Raw genomic sequence first — 21,728 nt, forward strand, 5'->3', positions numbered from 1 at the left:
ATCTTATCGATACTTGTATGGATCCGCATATATGAATACGAATTGGTAATCTTATCCTGAAAAGCTGTACCCAAGCCCCTTTTATAAAACATCCTTTTTTTGCTGTTCATGACTGCAAGCCTATGCAATGTTGATGTTGGTGGATTCCACCACTTCATGTCCCCGGTGGGCCCTAACAAGGGAAGCTCTGACCCGAGCTGGGCTTCACTCAAGTTTCGACCACAGTCATGCCGTTGTTTATACAGTATTGCTGCCCAGTGCGAAACAGGCGGCAATAGTGGAGGGATGGCAAGCTTACTGGAATTGGGCAGTGACTGTAAGCTGAAATGAAAACCATTCAGATTGGTAAAACACTGTGAACTGAAAGAAACAAGTAGTCGGTTTGTAACAAATAAACTTTGGATTTTTATTTGGCATTGCTTTATGTGCAAAAAAACAAGTAACAGACTCTTTGTATCTAATCCCTAGTCACTCAAACTCAGCATACAAAGTCTATTAATAGTAGGGGTGGGAGCAAATATAGACATTATTAACCCTTGCAGTACACTAGAATTAATACACAAACATGGACATTGCAACGATCTCATCTCTAGTTGATTAATAGATGAAATGTAAATGTAATTTCTTTATTTACAATTTTTCTACAATGCAAAATGACACTTTTCCCTCTTTCAGTTACATAAATATTGCCATCAATCAAAGGTGGTTTTCATCCAATGATATTGCATAATCCATGTAATGTTGCTCTTGGTGGCAAAATATCTCAACGATATCAACTTGCATATTTGTCCCCCCTAGCTACTAAGACGACATACATCACTGTACAACAATAAATATCTAATGCATCGATATGTATAATTTAACATTTTTCCAGATACCAGAGGAGCTTTGGACTGAATTTTCAGGTTCACAGTTAGTACCTGCAAAAGGAGAACCAGCTCCACAACAATAAGGCTTCACTCATTGGTCCCAGGCTCAAAGAGCCATGCTCGTTTCATGTAAGATACAGCTCCTTGCTGGTCGTTTAATCGACTATATCGATGCGTCATTCTTTTCAGGGGTTACACCCACCCCAAACTCCATGTGGCATTTTTCGGAAACACAGTGGAGCTAGTTGACTCACGAGACATTGTTTCGTCAGTACTTTGGAAATGCGGCGTCAGACAAACATTCTGCTGCAAAGTATATTTAAAGGCTAAAAGAAAGTTAGAACTACTGCTAAGAAACAGACAACATTAGCACAATTATTTCACATGGAGCCTGGCCAGTAGTCACTCATCACACTGAACATTGTCAAAGACATAGTGCACCTTTATATGTTGCAGAAGTAGCAGTCATGTAGCCACACACTGATCTACTTCAACGGTGAAGTGGCTTTTGTGATCAACTTCAGACAATATGCACGACAGCTCATGTAAAAGCATTACAAACTTCATCCGGGTTAAATCCAATCAAGTCAGTGTTTCACTTTTTACCCGACTACTTCTGGTGGTGTGTCTTCAAAATAAGAGCGTCTGGAAGTTCACCAAACTTTACAGCAGCATGAAGTAACCTTTCCACAGTTGAATAATTACATGAAGGCCAGAAATACCTCTCCATTGCGCAAGCGCCCACTCAGAGATCATTTGTGACATTGTAACAGGTCATGCCTATAGCCTCATTTTGTAGACGGGCTTGTTTTCCTTGCCTAAGAATGGACTGTATGTGGGATCTTGTGAACATTTTCATGAAAAAAGGTTCATTGTTAAGCCGCACCATTAATTCATAGTGTTTAGTGACAGTTTTGTTGTTGCATACCATATTAATCCAGAAGGTAATATTTTTGTTAATTATTTATGAAAATGTACTAAGGGTTATATTCGGTGATGTCAAAATGAAGCTTCAAATTTGCTTTATGAACCAGTTGTATTTTTGACTCCTCTAGATGGCACTGTTGGTTTCTATAAAGGGGTATAAGAAATGACAAGTGAGTGTGCTTTCAGCCAAATGTCAAACTGAGTGTCCCATCTGGAGAAGTCAAAAAGTACAACTGATTCATGAAGCCAATTTAAGATTCATTTTCCCATCACAGTATGTTTAAAAAGTCATTTTCTCCAACTTTTTAATTATGTCATTGTACTTTGAATTAAATTGACCTGGGAAAAAAATCTATTATCAGAAATTGGACTTTTTTTTTTCCCCCTTGCGTATAAACGATCAGGATTTTATTTTAAGGCTATATCGTGCAGCTCTTGATCAAGTAAATCTCACCAGAAAATTAAAAAATTCTCTGCATATGAGGCTCAACACACAGCAAGGAGGAGGAGGAGGAATCAGTCCACAGTGATGAAAAAGTGCAAATTCCCCATCCCAAAGAAAACTGCATCTAAATTACAAGATCAAGCCCCTCTCATCAAGTTCTCAGATACTCCGGAGTCGAGTAGTTGAAGAGCAAGAAGTCCATACGATAAAGGTTGAACAGTCTCTTCTGGTAAAAAGGACTAATGTGTTTGAAGAAGCGTGCCGCCATGTTGCTATCCGTCCTGGTGCTTTTACTGGACGTTGGGAACTCAACCGTGTCCTCCACCCCCGCCAACGAAAGCACAGCATGGGCGTCTCGCTCCAGCGTCTCATACTTGCCCACCACGTCGTAGTGGATCATACACGGATGGCAGAGGGAGTGCACCCTCTCCCAATGCTCATTGAAAAGCTCCTCTCGTTGGGTCCGAGGGTCTACCAGATACTGGACAAACTCGTGGAAAGACGCGTCATTCCCATTCTCCAGAGCCTCCGGGTCTGGGTTTTTCCGGTGCCGCCGGATGATCTTCGTCCCATAGCGCTTGTGGAAAGCTGTGTTGTAGCTACGTGTGAACTTGTTGCGGTAAGCTGACACCAGGCGCTCAAAAGGCTCCCTCACGAAGATGAACTTGAGGTAACTGCGGAGGCGGCGGTTGATCTCGGGGGCCGAGAACTCGGACAGTGTGCGCAGGTTGCCTGCTACGTGGGCCTCATTGGCGGGGATAGCAAGGGGTTCGGTGTAACGGCCGTCGCTGGTGAGGACCATGAGGATGCGCTTCCAGTTGGTGCAGGCCACCTGGAAGGGAGGCCGCATTACATGACCCAGACATACCAGCGTAACAATTTGTTTAATGCCATTTTAACTTCATCTTAGAACATTACGATTAAGAATATATGGATTACAGATGATTTGAATATGACAAGATATTCCTTTTCTGTACCACTGTGAGTGCAAAAGTTGACGCACAATTACCCCAAATTCTCCGTAAATTCCACTTACACCTCAGACTAAACTGATCTACTCCCTCAAATAAAAAGCTTGCTTGTGTTGAGATATGTGACTTCAACATGAAGCTTACTGCACCCATTGCAAAACTCTTCTTCATGTGTGTCTCTACATCTGTATTACTGTGGCCAAAGTGTACACACCGAAGGAGTGGCACAATGTCCACTGAAATGAAGCAAAAAATGTGGCAAAACGTTCATTCTTTACGGTTTTCATTTCTGTATGCATTTCTTATGTTACAATATTAGAGGCTTGTATTTTCATACAAGTGTTCTGCGTTATAAGCGTGGCCATGGAACAAATTAACTGTGTTCGGAAAGGTCGTATTTACCAACCTTGGGTACATAGCAGTAAATGAGGCTGTGTTTGTCATCCACAATGAGGTGTTTAAGATCTTCTGGGGAAAGAACCTGCCGCTTCTTCGTATGACTCAGACAAGCCTGCTCCAGCAGCTCCCTGCGACCTTGAAGTGACTTCTGATCAGCCAACAGCTGCCGCTGCTTGAAGGACAAGGGTTAAAATAACATAAACAGGGGCAACTTCTAAAAGTGCCGACTAGTTGCGGGATGACATGAACAGCTGTAGAATACAATTTGGTAGGAAAGCCATGATCTCCAAGCCGTAGTTTTTTTAAGATTTTCTTTTCCACAATAGTAAACAACTTACAGCAAAGTTATCAGTTGCGTTACGTCGTTATTTTAATACCGCAGCAGAAGGATGACAAAAAATGTTAAGGTATAAACTGATTGGTTTTGGTGGGCTTGACAAATTTGGACAACAAAATGTACATTGTACCAAACAGAAGCAAACTGTATTTGATGTGTGTGTTCTTACCTGGTCTCCACTATAGAGGGTCTGCAGTGGACTTCTCCTGCTTTTCTTTGGCGTGCTACTGGTCCCAACACTGGGTTCTGTAATCAGACATTTTTGGGTCATATTCTCAAGCTTGGTTTATGCCTGATGCGTGAAGGCTGCTCGTGGATATAAGACGTGGGGAATCTGGCCGGCACGTGTTTTACGGCATTTTATACTCTGTATAGCTTGCTCCTGCAGTTAGGCGATATTCTCCCATACTCTAGGGGGCAATGAAAAACGTCTACAGCATACGAACAACACAACACAGTAACATAAGTAAGGAATTATACTTTTAACGACATGGTGACACTTGCAGGTTACACAATGATAACACATAGTATGTGTGTGTTTTAGTGTTGTTGGTGATAAGCTCAACTCTTTCAGAATTGTTGGTCTATTCTTTGTTCCACCTTCATCTCCACTCTTCCCGCTGGCATCCTTTCTTGCTTTTATAAAAACAATATCTTAAGTTTGTCCAATTTCTTTTTATCACTGTGAAAATGGCAGGAAAGTCACAGGTATTAAAATTTTACTCGCCATGTGAGGTGGCCAGAGGGTGACCAGAATACCTCATTGCTCCGCTCCCAGGGTTGGCTCCTACTCTGGTTTCTCCTCCATCATTTTATAGGAACTTCATGTCTTATCCAATGCCTATTATGTAGACTTATTTAACCTTTAAGGGGGTCTTTTCTTTTACATTCCATAAACAAATTTGCCAGTAGGACCAGTCCTTACAGAACTGATAGAAAAGTTGCAAATGTCCTGTATTGTTTTTCATCAAAGCATTCTTCTTTTCACTGTCCCTTTTCCCACTCCCATCCCCCATCCATCCAAGACTGGCTGTGGTATTGAGGTCTGGCTAAAAAAGCTGAGAAGTGATTAGTTTTGCACATGTGGCTGAAACAATGTATAGGTCTGCTTCACAACTTCACACAAAGCCTTCGTACGAGGAGGAGAATGGACTTCATGATTTATAACGCGAGAAAAGTTCTCTAAAAAGCTCTTACAGGTATTAAAGGTAAAATCTACATTGGATGGCAGTCTTTACAGTATATGAGAACCTGGAATTTACTTCAGTGTACTGAATATTCCCACAATTTGTTTCCCAAAGGAGAATTAGTATCAGAAAAAGCTCCCCTATGGTGTGGAGCCTTGAGCAGGAACAGACAACGCCTGGGTTGAGGGCTTGAGTTAAAAAAAACAAAACAAAAAAAAAGTATTTTACCAGTTTGACTATAGCCAAAATGAAGATGTGATTTAGAGCCTTAATAGTATGTCGTGGCAGCACAGAATGCAGCCTACTCGTGGAAAGTAAATACACATGACACAGTGTCTGTGAGACTGGGGAATCTCAACTTACAGTTTAGCGGTATATCTTTATTTCTTTATCTTAACAAGTGACATCTTGTCTCATACACAAGGGCGTTGATAAAAAAAAACTGCAGCGCATAGTGAACACGGCTGGTAAGGTTATTGGTGCTTCACTCCCCTCCTTGAAGGACATTTACACCTCCCGCATGGCGACCACGATTGTGAGTGATGTGAGTCACCCCGCTCACTCTTTGTTCGATCTTCTGCCCTCTGGGAAGAGGTACAGGAGCCTGCGCTCCCGCACCACCAGACTCACCAACAGCTTCATTCTCCAGGCTGTTAGGATCCTGAACTCTCTCCCCCCTTCTGCGTAGCGTCCTGTACTTTTGCGCTATATTCTGACTGTCTGCTGTATGCACACTTGCTCCATTTTTGCTCCTCTTATTTATTGTTATTTGTTTATTTATTATTTATTCATCACTCTTATTTATTCATTGTTTGTGCCTTCTTGTTTTTATTTTTTGGCGTTGTTTACTTGTATGTATATTGTGTACTATGTCTTGTCACCGTGGGATAGTGGGAACGTAATTTCGATTTCTTTGTGTCTTGGCATGTGAAGAAATTGACAATAAAGCAGACTTTGACTTTGACTTTTGACTTTATTTAATACCATTTAGGCTGTCACTATTGAATCTTCATTAGAATAATTTATTCTATCGATTATTCCATTCAAATAACTGTATACAATTTTATTTGCGTTAAGGTATATTTAAAGGATATTTTCTACGATTACTGTTTATACATCAATCTATTTTAGTTTATTTGGTATTATTTAGTGATTAAAAGAAACGAATAAAAATCAGTTAAGCAATATCACACAAGTAGGATCGATGGTCATTGCATATCTAAAGTAAAATCACATCATTGCATCTTATTTTAGTTATACACAAAAGATAAATCGAATGATTGTTTTTTAAATCTACCTATTCTTTGACCACCATATATTTGGAGTGGAACAACATCGCTCATGGCTGGTTCAGAATCCACCACTACCACCACATTCTTTAGGATTGCTCGAGAAAATGATACAAATTAAGTTGCTTGTACAATAAAACAAAACTACAGGCACACTCAAAATAAATGTATTACACCTTAAAGTTACAGCTCACATTTTAGCAGTTCCAAACCTTTCCTGTCACCATGTGACAGTACTCAGGATATGACTATGAGGAACTGAGACAGTAAATCCAATGAATACACTAAAATATATATATATATATTTTTAAATTGCAACACCATCTCATGTGACTAGCAAAGGGATGGTCCATGTGTATTGGCTTGTACACTGCTTCTTGAACAAAGACTGTGCTGTGATTAATAAGTGCAATAAACCAATGCATCAAATGTATCATGAATTCATAGTAACTCAGCAATTCATATTTAAATCATTATTTAGTTCTCAGATTTACAGCTTTCTTAACTCATTGCTTTTCAAGTGCACAGGATGCATTTAATAGCTAGAGAACAAGGTAGGTCACCAGCGGTTGATGGAAAGTCTGAAAGCCAAACAGGCCTGTAAATAAGAGTGAAAGAAGCCTGTGTCCACCAGATGTGTCTTTTTCTAGGCTGGCAGTGCTTGCAACCTCATTTGCAATGCACTTCCTTCAGCAATAATCACATTAGAAATGCCTACTTGCACCTCAGCTCGCCTTTGTTGTGAACACGGTTACTGAATTTGCTCCATAGTTAAAATGATTAACGCCGTGGTTTAAGATGACTTAATCCTCCTTCACACTGCTGATAATTACCTGAGGCTGCTTGCTGATGAGAATGTGAAGTATTGATAGATGGGCTTTCTTATTATTGTATGTTCAAGAAATGACCTGTCTTTGTCACTTGTGCAAGTTGCCGGAATGTGGGGCAGATAAGTGTCTTGTTAAAAAAAGAAAGATCATTGATCCAACCCAATTATGGTGAATTTGATCAGGGCACAGGTCAGATTCTAAGCCACACCGACGTGCGTGTGTGTGTGTGTGTGTGTGTGTGTGTGTGTGTGTGTGTGTGTGTGTGTGTGATCGTGTGTGTGATCGTGTGATCCTATTTCAGTCATCAATATGACAACAGCGAGCATCCTAAAATTTTTAGAAATCAATTTATTGAGCACATTATTGTCATCATCATTTTACTTTTTAAATCATCCCACTGGCACAAACGCAGCTATGGAGGGGGCATAGGAACAATCAGTGGTGGGGATGGACACATGAGGTCCAAGGACAGATTCAAGTGGTCAGTAGTAATCACCAGCTCATTTTGGATGACTGGCACCTATTTATGTTGTCTGTGGTTTGCCCCTTCCATTTCCAATTCCAGTTCTTTGAGACTTTTGTGATTCAGGGGCAGGGCTATCGCAACAAACTTGACTTGTTGTAATGTCCCTTCTGCCTACACTGGAGTGCATCTGAAGGTGACTTTGTTTAGCCTTGCCCTCCCTCTTCAATTAAATTCTTCCACTGATCGTGCACCACATTCCATCTGCAGCATGACATTCCTGTGTCTGTCTGATTTCTTCCACCAATGCTCTGTTCAGCTCGATACTGTCTGAGAGGGAAGTTTGGTGTCGAGTCTAATAAATTGATACTCTTGGCATTCTTTTATGCATCTGTCCTTTGTTTTATTTAAGCAACATCATGTTTGTTTTGGTCACTACAATGTAGATTTGAAAATTCCATACCATAATCTCTTGTCTGCAACCTATTCACGTAAAAGGTTCATATTTTGTTTCTGTATAACCATCTTTTTCTGCGTCATACGCTCTGACACACCAGAAAGCCACAGCTTCCGCTCAAACCCAGGAAGTGAAGCAATGCAGACGGTTGAAGCTGAGCCCCTACACAAACAGGTCAGGGTTCAGTGTCTGTTAAGTGCTTAAAGTCTATGCAGTGGTATTAATATTCTTTTCCCGAATAAACACGAGTCCACTCAGTCAACGTGACGTTATAAACAGGACAGCACGAGCTTAAAACAATTGGTGGGAGAAGGATGTTCGTTAATGTGTGGGCCAGTTCTTTAATCTTCAATCAGCACAAAATCAGGGTCCTGCTTTGTGAGCAAATTAGCTTCCCTGTTTAAAAAGCTCTTCCGCTCAGTGATCATGATAAAGAGCTGAGAACATTATGCGACATTGACTGAGTAGATATTTACTTTGAGAAGTAAAAAGCTTTCACTTACTAAATCCTCTTTTTAGCAAGGCCGTGTACAGCAGAAAAGTAATAGTCGACATATTAAAAGTGAAAGTAGAAGAGCGTATGAAGTCAGTGCTAGCTCGACATTTGTATTCGAGTACCAACCTGAAAGTATTTGTTAGATTTGGGGTTTAGCTCAGTAGAATGGGACACAGTCATGCTAGAACAGAAAGGTCCCCACAAATTTGAACACATTAATTGTCTAAAATGTCTTGGTATAATGAAGCATTAATATTCTTGAGAATCCAAATAGACCAGCTAAGCTGTGGTTGATTATTTCATCCAGGTCAAGTATACACGCAAAGTACATTTTGGTCCTGAAAAGGAAACTAAAGCCAAATAAGAAAAACAAGGAGCCTCCTTTACACGGGGCAGACATATGAGCATGCTTAAGCGCGACACATGGTTGCAATTACACCGGCAAGATGATGTGAGTTTACAATAGGTGATATCCTTTGTAAGGTTGTGCAGACACTTGCTTTTAAATGTTCCTTTTAATGATAGGGTATAAACTGGGGTAGTTGTCCAGTACCAGGATGAAATATTTATATAATAAAGTTCCCTGCTGGTTTGTACTCAGACTGTGCTTGAGGCAGGCTGACCGCATTTACACAGGATATCACGTTGAGACAGGACACTTGACTTTGTCACTTATTTCTGGTCATTCTGCTTTTTGTTTTTTATTATGTAAGGTGGCAGTAACTGGCCAGTGGAACGATTGCACCCATTGTCCGATATGCTTAGATATTGAGCACCTGTCTATGTCTTTCAGCTGTGTTGGGGGCCAAAGAAATTCAGCATGCTTGAACAAAGCTCGTGGAATTCACACTGGTTATATAAACCACTTGTTAGTCAAGTGTCATGAAGCAATTTTATGCGTTGTCTAGTGTCAGTTAGCCCTTAAGCCGTTTGATTATACAAGTACTGGACTTTCATATGGCTCGAAACTGCAATACACTAGGGTGGAACAATTTAGGAGGAAAGAATATCATTGTGACATTTCCACGTGCAATATGTGTATCACAAAGACGTGCAATAAATTGAAATGGTGTGGAATTGTATTTATGTTTAGCTTCAGAGAGCATTTGGAGGAATAGTGTTGTCACGATACCAACATTTTGGCTTCGATACTAAACTTGCATAGAGTACCTCGATACTGGTACCAAAACGGTACTTTGACAAAAATTTGAAAATATTGCAAGAATAAAACTGACAAGAGCTTTATTTTCTTTTATTATTATTAATTCAAAATATTAGAATATGCTTCATCAGAAAATAACATTTTAAAGCAATACTTGTTAACACATAAGCAAAGATAAACATTGTTAAACACCATTGAACAGAAAAATAAGTTCTGACCTATTAAAGTGATGTCTATCCTAATGCAGTATTGAGCAGGTGAATGATAAAAGGTCGAGCACAGGTCTTACAGACTTACACATTTCTGGTTATGTGTCCAGTTTCAAATAAGTGTGTGTCTCTTTACCGCCTACAGTAAGTGTGAGCTAAAATTAGCTGTGGTGGACTGACTCACTCAGAAGGCCTTAATGTCTTCAGCTTAAAGCTGTGAGGAGGAATCCATCACTGTCACAACTCAGGAGAACCAACTTTACCTCTTTGAGTCAACTGTGGCACTGTGGTGAGAAACTTGTCTGGTCCTGACTTTTTGTAAACGGGATGCACTGTAGACTTATGGTGATTCCGATGGAGCTGTTAGCAAATTAGCACATGGGAATGGGTTTGACTTAAGTAAACACTCACGACTTTGCTTTGTTTTCCACAAGTGCATACACAGTAAATTGCAGTGCTTCACACTGTGATGATACTTGGCAGGGTCGCAAACTCAATTGACACACTGCACAAGTGAGTTGCTGACTCTGTTTAGTCAAATAAAAAAAAACTCGAGTGGTACACTTTTTCTTCTGCACCTTTTCATTTATTGTTTTAGCATTTGATAAAGATATTATTAAACTAGAGTTTCATTCAGTGGAGCACAAAGACACCAAGACTGGACTGTTCATTTGTCAAACCTTTTAAGTTTGCGATCTACTTTGATTCACAGAGGATGACAAAGGTAAGGGTGGTGCCATTATGCTTCTCAAAAGTTTCATTGATTTCATATTGAATGAACATGAGTAAACATCTAGACCTGCACCCGTATCCAGATCCTGAACATATGCACCAGTCACCCTCAAAAAGTTCTGTGAAAATCCATAGTTTTATAATAATTCAGCAAGGACAATAATATATTTGTATTATTAATGAATTTAAAAATGACTGCTGTGAAAAATAGTCTTACGCCTTCGTTGGTACATGGTCACAAATGTTTGCAAAATGTTTGCCAGATGTTCGCTAACTTTTTTAGTGATTTTGTTTTCATGCAAGGAAATGTTGAACATGTTAAAAAAAAATACAGTGACAACACAATTGTGACAAGAAAACTTACAGGCGAACGTCTGCCAACAGTTTGGCAAACATTTGCAACCTTTTATGAACCCTCTCAAATCTTGCTGAGATTGCAACATTCGCTGCATTTGAAAACACTCGCAATAGTTCCCCCCTCAGTGGGATAGGGGCTTTGCAAAAAATTAACAACAAAAGTCCGAAGTGGGCACCATGCATTGCAGCGTGAACGTAGCCTTTGAGTTAAACCCATGACCCCATCTATTACCAGTTTCATTCTCAAGCTCAATTATGTTTTTCCTGATTGACTGTCGCACGAAATTCTTGTTTGAGCGGATCAGCCATCACCCGAGACACATTGGTATACTGACATTTATAGATAAAATAACCATTAAAGCAATAACGATGACAAGACTGATGAGTTTATATTTGCACAATGGATAAAGCTTGTATTTCTTTCCTGAGAGCCACCCTGAGGGTGTTGGCACAGGAAGTCAGACAATGAATCCAAAACAATAATATGCAACAAGCTTCCTGTACAGCAATGCAGGATGTACAGTATGGCTCAGCCAGATAATTGGCTTTCCTAAGATAAATCGTTAGTTGTCATGGTGAAGGCAATGTTATGATTCGAGCGCATTCTGAAGTGCAAAAGTGTATTTCTTTAATGTGTATGTCGTATGTCCATGTTTAAAACCGGAGGGTAACTCAGTGATTTTTCTACCCCATTAATTTCTTTCTTCATAAAACGTTTGCAACAGTGACTATAACACATCAAACATGCCTGCTTGCAATTTTAGAAAGCAGACGAGTTTTTTCCTTGTACAGTCAGATCCGGACAAGAAAAAAAATGACAGCTTGTGCGTTGACATTCATCATGAACTTCACTGGGCCTAAAGTGGCTACTGGTGAGCCTGTGCAGCAGGCCCAGACAGGACAAGCAGCATGCGTGATGTTGCGTGGGCACTGTAGGCTATTCAGGTGTGTTGCTTCATGTGTGAATTGCTGCTCAAATTCAGAATGCATATTTTGTGACAGCGGTTGACTTAACATGTCGGCTGTGATTACATTTAAAATGGGAATTTTATTTATAACATTTTATATTCTGTACTGTAGACTGTCACTTTTTTTTTTAAACAATTTTTATAGGATAAACTTTAAGAAAATAACACTTTGCTACAAGTAGTCAGTGTACACGCCAAAGTGAATAGGTCCAAATGTGTCATTTTCATGTGACATGTTAGTTTTACAAGGTCTCGGGTTACGGGGAGATGGTGTGTTAAATTTGATGGTATCCTTTTAACACTCTCTCATGCTGCTCACTGGAAGTTCAAAGTAGCACCTTGTGGCAAAACAGAAACGGAAAAGAAAATGAACAGTTGCTTTAGTAGCTATATTGAAGCCTGCCCACACCCTGAAACTGAGCTGCAACATTGTGGCCCGAGAACATACAGTAGGTTTAACAGGACCGCTTCTGCTCAGAACAGGCATGCTCAGCATCATATCCAGGTGGTCTTGTCAGCCTCTTTGTGCTCAGACCATACAATACAATGTATCAAACTGATCAAGCATGGCTGTCGTCCCCCAAGGAAGCCTCTTTTAATGATGATGCACAAGAAAGCATAGTTGAAGATAAACATGGATTAAGACATGGATTATGGGAACAATGTTTTATGCTCTGATGATACCAAGACAGTATTCCAACATGGTAACAAAAACTGAAGGTAAAGGCCAGCTGGCATACACTGTCACCAAACTTAAACCCTACAGAGCATCTGTCGGGCACCCTCAGATGGAAGCTTGAGGAGCGCAAGGTTTATAAGATCCACAAGCTCTACAGTCAATGGGGGGAAATTTTGTCCAGGCTCACATGCTTGCTTAGCACCAATCAATCAGAGCCTACTTACTGAGGCTTTGTCTTTTGGTACTGATTCCTCTCCCAGAGAAATCTGCTGTTCCATAGGGAAGTAATATCTGCCTTCTAAAGTCTATGATGGCCTAAGCCCATGAAACAAAAGAGGGGAGGGGGACACATAGGAATGCAGGGGGTCTCAAAGGTTTTCACTTTCCACATTGCTCTTATTCATACTTGATGCATATTCATTCCATTTGACATACACTTCATTTAAACTGCCCTCTGCAGATTGACCACATCCTATTGAAAGTCAGCCACAACACTATCTTAAAACCATGACACAAGATAGTGATCCCCCACACACACACGATTCCCTTGGTAAATGCACAAATCTTAATGGTACAATATGAAGTCATATGCAAGATAAAGGAAATCCAAACTACGATTGCATAACCTTGACAGAGGTCTCCTATCAGATAAGAGTTTAAGTACAATATTTAGACTTGTACTTTGGCATATGTACAACGTACAAATGCATGCATGCCTTTTGTGCACTGGCTCATATGCAACTCCATCTGTACTTATATTATTACCACGAGTAATATTGTCATACTTCAATATTAGAATGAATAATTCATGATACAGCTTTTTTGTCAATCAATTCATATAGTAGCAGACAAAAGATCCGATATTTTACTCCTAATACAACATCTTACTAAGGAAATATAACTTTAATACTTTGACATGAATTGTAAACTATCCGATGTTAACTTAAATGATTGGCCTCAAAAGCCTTCGTTCGTTCTTTTCTTCTTTTTTTACTTTCCTACTCGATCGCAAGGCGACGATTCGTTGTAGTTGCATTGAGTGTGAGAATAAGACAAGAAAGTTCTATTCCGAATAAAAGTGTCTGGGGCTGACTTACCAGGCTTGCCGATACTCTGGAAGTAAAGCACTAGGACCAGGAGAGATCCCAGGCACGTCGCCAGAAACAAGCGTCCTCCTCGGGGCATCCTCATTCTGACGCCCGACCGGCTCAGTTGCTGGCGGTCTCCTCGTCGCGACCCCTCGCCGCTGTCCACCGGCATTGGCCCCGTTCATAAAAAGAGGGCGCAACTCGCCGAGGAACCGGCAGCCTTTCGGGGAATGAAATGGTGCGAAGAACGTCTACGAGCGGCCATCCGAGACAAGTGTGGGCATCGCTTTTTAACTGTTTAGCCTCCAGTGTGGGACATGAGTGACTCACCCACCCGCTGACGCTGTGCCGATGTCAAAGACGTCAAGCTAAACCCCCTTTTCAGAAGACATCGGTTTACTAGTGTGACGAACCCGAATGGTTAGAAGCACAACCCTTCTTCGTATCCACAATTTCAAACGCCGAATCAGAACTTTGAGTAGTTTGTCCAAGTTTTACGAACTTCTTCTTCACCAAAGATGGAGGGGCTCTGGGAGTTGACGTCACAGCAAATGTTGCGCGTAACGCCCCTTTAGGAAACTTTCTGTTCTTTGCAAGTCTCATTGCAGTGAATAATATTAGCTTACTGATACACAAGTGTCCAAACAACCCTTATTTCACCCCCCGTATTCAGTGTGTGTCTTTATTATATACAAGTCAAGTCAAGTCAAGTTTATTTGTATAGCCCTAAATCACAAGCAGTCTCAAAGGGCTTCACATAGACAAAAATTGACAATTATTCTCAAAGCATCCCCTGATCTTAAGCTCCCAAAAGGGCAAGGAAAAACTCAAAACCCCTGCCCGGGGAAAATGAGAAACCTTGAGAAGGGACCACAGATGGAAGGATCCCCCTTTCAGGATCACCAGGTTGTAATGGATGCAGAGAGGGCACAAATAATACATAATATGAAATCAAAAGTAGATGTCCAAGTCAGAGCGAAGGGCTGCCAGAGGAGCCCTCTGCTATCCTGGCTGTGGAGGTTGAGCTGCAGTTCCCCCAACCTGAATTAGCCCACAAGAATCCAGATAGCCGCTGTCAGCTTGGGTGCCACCTAACCACCTCCCCGGCCGGGGAGAGGGGGGGGGAGAGAAAACAAAACAAACTCCGGCCGAATCGGCCACTCCAAGTTAGTTAAAGGCCATGTCATAGAAATGTGTCTTTAAACGTGTCTTAAATGTTTCTACTGAGGTAGCAGTCCTAATATCCATTGGGAGGGCATTCCAAAGCTCTGGAGCCCGGATAGAAAATGCTCTAGACCCTGCAGACACTTTCTTGGCCCTCGGTGTCGCTAAAAGGGTAGCGTTTTGCGAACGAAGGTTACGAGACGGAGCATAAGGAACAACTAGGTCGACGAGATACGAAGGCGCTAAGCCATGCAATGATTTATAGGTTAATAGAAGAACCTTGAAGTCACATCTTAAATGGACCGGGAGCCAATGTAAGTTGGCTAATATTGGCTATATACAGTTGTGTAATTTCGTTTTTCACAACCATCACAGAGAGAAATTAGGCAGGACCCCCGAGGCTGAATGAACCCAATTAGTTTCTGTTGACCGCTACTTAATTTGACTTTATGGGGACAAAAAAAAAATCCACCAAATTCCAAGGTCCCACACTGACCATGATAAAATCTCGATCAACTTTGCAAGCAGTTTAGTAACTTTTTTCTTTTTAACATCCAACTAATGTTGTCAAAATATGGAAAAAGTTAAAAAAGAAAAATGATAATAATAATATTAATAAGAACAATAACAGGATAACCCTAGAGGTGGTATTTTTGTGACCAACGTAGCCCTCAGAGGCGGTATAATGTAAGTGAGGCGTGAGGTCGGGTAATTTCGTAGACAAGAGCATGCAGGGGGATCTGCAAGAGGAAGGTCTGCGCCTCTGTGGGAGTGTTCATAGTTGACTTCAAGCATAGCCAAATATAATAATGCTGACAATAATACACTTCCCAGATGTATGACAAAAAGGACAATCTATATATGGACAAAATACTGTAAGCGCTGGCCCATGAATAGCAAAACAATCTATGTATAATTGATATCCATTGAAATGTATTTGTTCCATGGCAAATGGAGGTGCCCCCCACCAAAATAAGCACGCCCTCACCTTAGAAAAAATCGGGGGCGGGGGGATACATCACTAAAGGTTGTGATGTTGAAGTCTAATTTGCCAGTTGTTTTCCAAATAGAGATGAAACGCTGTCAGGCACGCCCAGAGTGTGAGCGTAAACGCACGAGACTGACTGTCCCCTTTGTGCTGAAAGCAAGTGTGGTTCTCCTGACCCACAGCTAATTATGTAAATATGGCAACCCGCAACAGCTGTGTGAATGCACACTTCAGACATAGCAATGTCCCGCTTTGGTGAGTTCTGTCTGAAAGGCACAGTTGTACTATTAACTGTGGCACAGGAAAAAAGAAATCTATTTTTACATGGCGTACTGGTGAAACTTTACAACTACAGTAAGCGATGTATATCGACTCCTCCTGTATGCTTTGTTTATTAAAATATCTTATGAATACCACATATCGTTTGTGATTCATAAATTTCACAACAGAAATACCATCCTAACCATAACGTACACTGTGATGTAATCGTAGTATAGACAGAAAGAGAAAGATGCACGTCAGCCACGTTCTTAAGTTACTTCCAGAAGGAAGGTCACTATCATTTCATATCTCATCACCTAACCAGCATGATGCATACTGAGCACTTCATTAAATAACTGTAAATGCATCCTAAGTAACAATCTAAGCCCTTCAATTGTCCTCAGCAATATTTTGTGACCACACTACAAATGTTAGACATCGTTTGTCCAGTCTTTGCGCTTTGTTTATTTTGATTTGTAATGATAATGAGGAAAATTCCAAGACTATGATCATGTAAAACAAACAAAAACAAAAAAAAACATTGTACACATTGACATAGAAATGTGGTTTGGACAGGATTCCAGACTGGTAGTATGCCCTATATGACTGTTAGAAGATTTTTTGTCATCTCTACAATCAAAAGAATTACATTTTATTTATAATAAGGTCAGAAGTCAAGTAAACATAGGCGGGTCTTAGGAAGCCGATACTAGTGACGTGATTCCGTATCAAGACATGCAATGAGGAGCCTTTAAGTCATTTGTGAGTGATGGAATTTTCGGCTGGTAATGTGCAGTTTCTCCTGTGGGATGCACAGGTTGTACGCAGCAGTTAGCGGTTCACTCCAGCACAACCCTCTGATCTCATATGGTTTTCTATTTGTGGTTCCGGGATGGGCCGAGATGGCTGGCCCAGTGTTTAGACGCGACCGGCAAAGCTGGAGGACAATGATAGGGCCTTCAAACATACTGACTAACATGAAGGGAGTCTTTCCCGTAAATGAAACAAGACTATTTTTAAATCTCAGCGTTTAATCACAAGCCTGTGACTCCAGGCTGTAATACACTGACTGCATCATATCAAAAGGTCTCAAATGAGTAAACTGTATTTGTAGATGATTCATCGCATTTTATAATAACTTCTTTAAAAGTCTTCAGAAAAGGCCTTTGAAAAAGAAATGACAATGGCCCTGCCCTGACCGTGTCAAAGTAAGAGCAAGAAGAAAGGACACACACATTGTTAGGACTCTTCTATTCTGTTAATACTGTTTTAGTCTGTTACACTGCTAAACATTTAATCATATAAATTCACTTAATTCACTGATGTTGCGCTACAGTTCACCTTCTTTTGCACCGCCTGCATTTTTATTATACATGGTGTTATATTGCTTAACAAACACAAGCAAACGTATTGTTGGACTGACGTAATAAATGACAGAAAATAGTTAGAATAGTGATGACATGCTATGCCAGCCTTCTTAAATAGCCAGCCTTCTTGAATTGGTGAATCACTCCAACAAGGTGCTAAAAGATGACCTCAACTTTTTTACAGCCATGTTCATGTTGCGATGATGCTAGATTTAAACCTTTTCACACGTCTTCATCAAACAATGCAAGTTACATCAATGAGGTCAGGCGGAAAACGTTTTACAAACACCTTTGGTAACCAAGACTCTTTATAACCACAGCTGGCTATTAAATGAAGGAAACTAGGATATTACGTACACGTGAAACCATACAACTTTTTTAGAAAAATATTGCCACAGCTACAAGATTTTTGTTTTATTGTGGTCGATGAAGTATACCTTACATTGTATTGGTAGATGATAATCCGAGACGCAGGTCTCCATTTTTACCGCCTGAGGGCAGCATCGTCCACAATAAACAAAACTGTTTAATGTTGTTCAATGTAGTTTTATGTATTTATATATATACATATATATATTTGCATATTCATTCATATATATATATATATATATATATATATATATATATATATATATATATATGTATGTATATATATGAATATGCAAATATATGTATGTATGTATATATATATATATATATTTGCATATTCATATGCAAAAAAAATAATAAAAAAAATAAATATATATGAATGAATATGCAAATATATATATACTATATATATATATAGGTGGTTGCTTGGCAACAGATAAAACACTTTGGCCTTCCTGCAGGGACGGAGCCGATAGTTTTACACAAACTCAAGTTATTGACGCACTCGGCAAGTCAACAATTTCTCAAGTGTTTGCGGGCGATTGCGTTTGTCTTTACTATCGGTGTGAGTAACTTGAGCATATATATATATATGACCATTTATTTGAACTGTTCTGTTTGTCGATGGAAGCATGTAATTGTAATTGCTCCAATTACAGGTTTTATTGTTTAACAATAACAACAAATGCATGGCTTTGTTTTTGCCTGTTTGACTGGCTATCACCTTTCTTTTTCTTTTTTTAATGCTGATAAATTATATTCCTGACCTGCTTTATACCACTTATGTCCTTATGATGGCGCCATTTCTTCAGGTGTTGCAAACCACCTGTAGTCCAATAAGTCAAACCTCGGCGCAGAAACCCCCCCCCAAAAAACACTCTTCTGACTTGTGCCTAGTAATATTGGGAGTTAACCTCCAACCAGACTTCAGCATGCATAATCACATGGTGCCATGGACACTAGCTGAGCCGTTTGATGTGCATGAAACAGACTCTGGAAGCGGGTATCATTATTTGGGATTTAATAGTGTGCCAGTGAGAGAGAAAACATACTATCAAAGCATGTCTGCACTCCTTTGTAATGGAAACATTGGATGGAGCTGCATGAGAATGGACATGTCACAATTCGCAAATATAATTGAGTTGACGGGCATAGTGTCTCACCAAAAAAATGAAAAGAACCTAATGGAATGATGTCAATACATACAGCTGCATTTAATTAGAAAATGATGGGAAAAATATTTCAAGTTATTTCAAAAAGTAATTACGTAATGCCACTTAAAAAGCCAAATATCACCATCTGAAGGAATTCGAATACCACCTTAGAAACAGTAATTGAGTTCTAATACAGAAATTAGTTGCAAATTCTTCTTCCTCGTCTGCTCAATGAACATATGCAATGAACAAGACTCACTTTTTAAATTGAATTACTGGATTAAATGAACTTTACAACGACATTCAAATTTTTTGAGATGTGTGTGACGTAATTAAACACTGGATAGCAATTTCCAGATTTTAACGGTTCATTTTTTGCCCATTTACCATGCTGCTGATCTGAATCATCATTTGATTTCCATTCTATGACTACAGTGAAATAGTTGTGTCTCAAATATGGACAAAAAAATTGCATAACAGATACAAGAATCATATAAGCTTACAACCAAAACAACCAATAAAAGCCCGCTGTTGGTGTGATAAATGCATCATGTCAAAATTATTTGATGACCTTTTTATCTGGAATCTAGTCAATTTGGGACAATTCATGAATGTCCGATTCATGCCTTCAGATGCAGACATCTTTGTGCAAAATGCTGCCATCTCATTTGACATCGGGCATGAAGGTAGCTCAAATTCAACTTTTCATTCAGGTTCCATTGTACTTAATTTACAAAGTTTGCCTGGCTTCCTGCGTGGAGCCTAAGATGAGGGGATTCATATTGAAATTCACATTGGTGCAAAGAAAGGATGGACAAGGCTATCTTGGCGCCTCAACTTGTCGGAATGAACAAGATCCAGAAGAGAGAGCGATGAAGATAAGGACATACTGGCAAAAGAAGTGGAACCTTCAGCTTGTTTAAAACTCTCTTCTTATCTGATTGCCTTGCACCGAGTGTGACCTCTTTTGAAACACTCCCCTTTCAGCAGCAGAAGGAACATTGAGGTTTATATAAATCAACGCTGTGTTGCCCCCCCCACTCCCCCCTCCTGTTGCAGTTTTGATGAGTACCATGGTGTCTATGTCTGCCTGACAATCAAGAGGTCTCAGGTTCAGATATTGACATTTGTCTTCACTACCAAATACACATAGGACATGTTAAACAGTCTTTTTCCCCTTTCTTTTTTCCATTTAGTATCAGGTCAATACATTTCGAAGTGATGCGATAGCTCAAGGTTGTTCTGCAACCGATTCATTGACAATGAATCGGTTGCTATTGAATTCTTGGCTATTCATGAGCCTTAAGGCAAACAAGGAATGAGGTTTCAGTTTGAAAGCTATTCATACTTTGGGGAGCGCCTATGTCTGAAGAAACTGCTTCAATTTCTATTCCAAGTGCTGCATTATCCGCAAGGATTACTCATGTAAGAAAAAAATAATCTGAAAAAAATGTAATAAACATATTAGTAGTTACTGGACAGCATGGTGACGTTGTGGTTAGGACGTCACCGCTGGAAAATCAATGAGGTATTTGCGGTTCATAACTATATTAGTTTAGGCCTCTCTGGCACACATTAAAGATTAAGATTAAGATTAAAGTCCCAATGATCGTCACACACACACCTGGGTGTGGTGAAATTTGTCCTCTGCATTTAACCCATCCCCGTGTGATTTTAATCCATCCCCTGGGGGAGAGGGGAGCAGTGAGCAGCAGCGGTGCCGCGCTCGGGAATCAGTTGGTGATCTAACCCCCCACTTCCAACCCTTAATGCTGAGTGCCAAGCAGGGAGGTAATGGGTCCCATTTTTATAGTCTTTGGTATGACCCGGCCGGGGTTTGAACCCACAACCTTCCAGTCTCAGGGCGGACACTCTACCACAAGGCCACTGAGCTGCACATAATTTGATAGGTGACTTGAGATAGGTCATTGTATCGCAGTGACCTCTCTTGCTATTGCTCTTTAGCGCGCTTATTAGTTGAATCCAGTCAAAACCTTGGAGTCGCAAATTGATGCATGGGCTAGGGGTAAAGTCAGCCCTTATCTTGGGCAAGGCAGACCTTCCGTATCTGGCAGAAAATGATTCACAGCCGTGTAGCAGTCTTCTTGGCATTCAACCTACTGTGGAACCAAAAGGTATACAACTCCTTTATTTCATTATTTACTGTATGTCAGGTGAGCAGAACCTGCGTATGATGCAATACCTGTAAGTCCGCTCTCGACTGCATTTGGCTGGGTGAGGTTGAAAAAGTGATAGAAACTTAGGGACGGAGGATGATGCCCATCTCTGCATTCTGATGGGGTCCCTTACATTTCTTACGTTCTGATCAAGGTCTCTCACGTCCCAGATGACGCACACAATGTCATGATTGACTTCAGCTCAATCGTGATCCGGTTGAGGAAAGCAATACAGAAAATGAATTGATATGGCTCGGAATGATCGTATTACAGTAATTGTATGACACGTCTACGTATATTGCTTGTGTGTGCATGACTAACTGTGCTGGGTGAAGCATGTCTATTGTGAGTAGGAATCAAAGCAACCAAACTGGTCAACTACT

General features: G+C 40.2%; 1 protein-coding gene and 1 long non-coding RNA gene across 3 annotated transcripts; both read right to left on the reverse strand.

Moving 5' to 3' along the window:
* Window positions 1-381: 381 nt before the first annotated feature.
* LOC119115584 (carbohydrate sulfotransferase 11-like) lies at window positions 382-14,419 on the reverse strand. Of its 2 annotated transcripts, none has more exons than XM_037240253.1 (4): window positions 13,875-14,419; window positions 4,118-4,194; window positions 3,619-3,780; window positions 382-3,073 (listed from the first exon to the last, which is right to left on the reverse strand). In XM_037240253.1, the coding sequence occupies exons 1-4, from the start codon at window positions 14,035-14,037 to the stop codon at window positions 2,393-2,395; spliced, it is 1,083 nt and encodes a 360-aa protein (XP_037096148.1). In that variant the 5' UTR covers window positions 14,038-14,419; the 3' UTR covers window positions 382-2,392. The 2 variants fall into 2 exon arrangements, with proteins under 2 accessions (XP_037096148.1, XP_037096137.1); XM_037240242.1 differs by having other exon boundaries at window positions 3,619-3,783.
* On the reverse strand, window positions 11,816-12,991 carry LOC119115586. The gene is made up of 2 exons (XR_005096168.1): window positions 12,547-12,991; window positions 11,816-12,436 (listed from the first exon to the last, which is right to left on the reverse strand). It is a non-coding gene; the product is annotated as an uncharacterized LOC119115586 (long non-coding RNA).
* Window positions 14,420-21,728: the final 7,309 nt, after the last annotated feature.

This window comes from Syngnathus acus, chromosome 2 (assembly GCF_901709675.1).
Source record: "Syngnathus acus chromosome 2, fSynAcu1.2, whole genome shotgun sequence".
In the NCBI taxonomy this organism is placed as follows: Eukaryota; Metazoa; Chordata; class Actinopteri; order Syngnathiformes; family Syngnathidae; genus Syngnathus; species Syngnathus acus.

Coding starts and splice junctions, on each gene's coding strand:
- LOC119115584 (XM_037240242.1), bottom strand. CDS start 14,037: ATGCCGGTGGACAGCGGCGAGGGGTCGCGACGAGGAGACCGCCAGCAA. Junction 4,195..13,874: donor CCAGAGTATCGGCAAGCCTG/GTAAGTCAGCCC, acceptor GTCTGATTACAG/AACCCAGTGTTGGGACCAGT. Junction 3,074..3,618: donor TTTACTGCTATGTACCCAAG/GTTGGTAAATAC, acceptor CCTCCCTTCCAG/GTGGCCTGCACCAACTGGAA.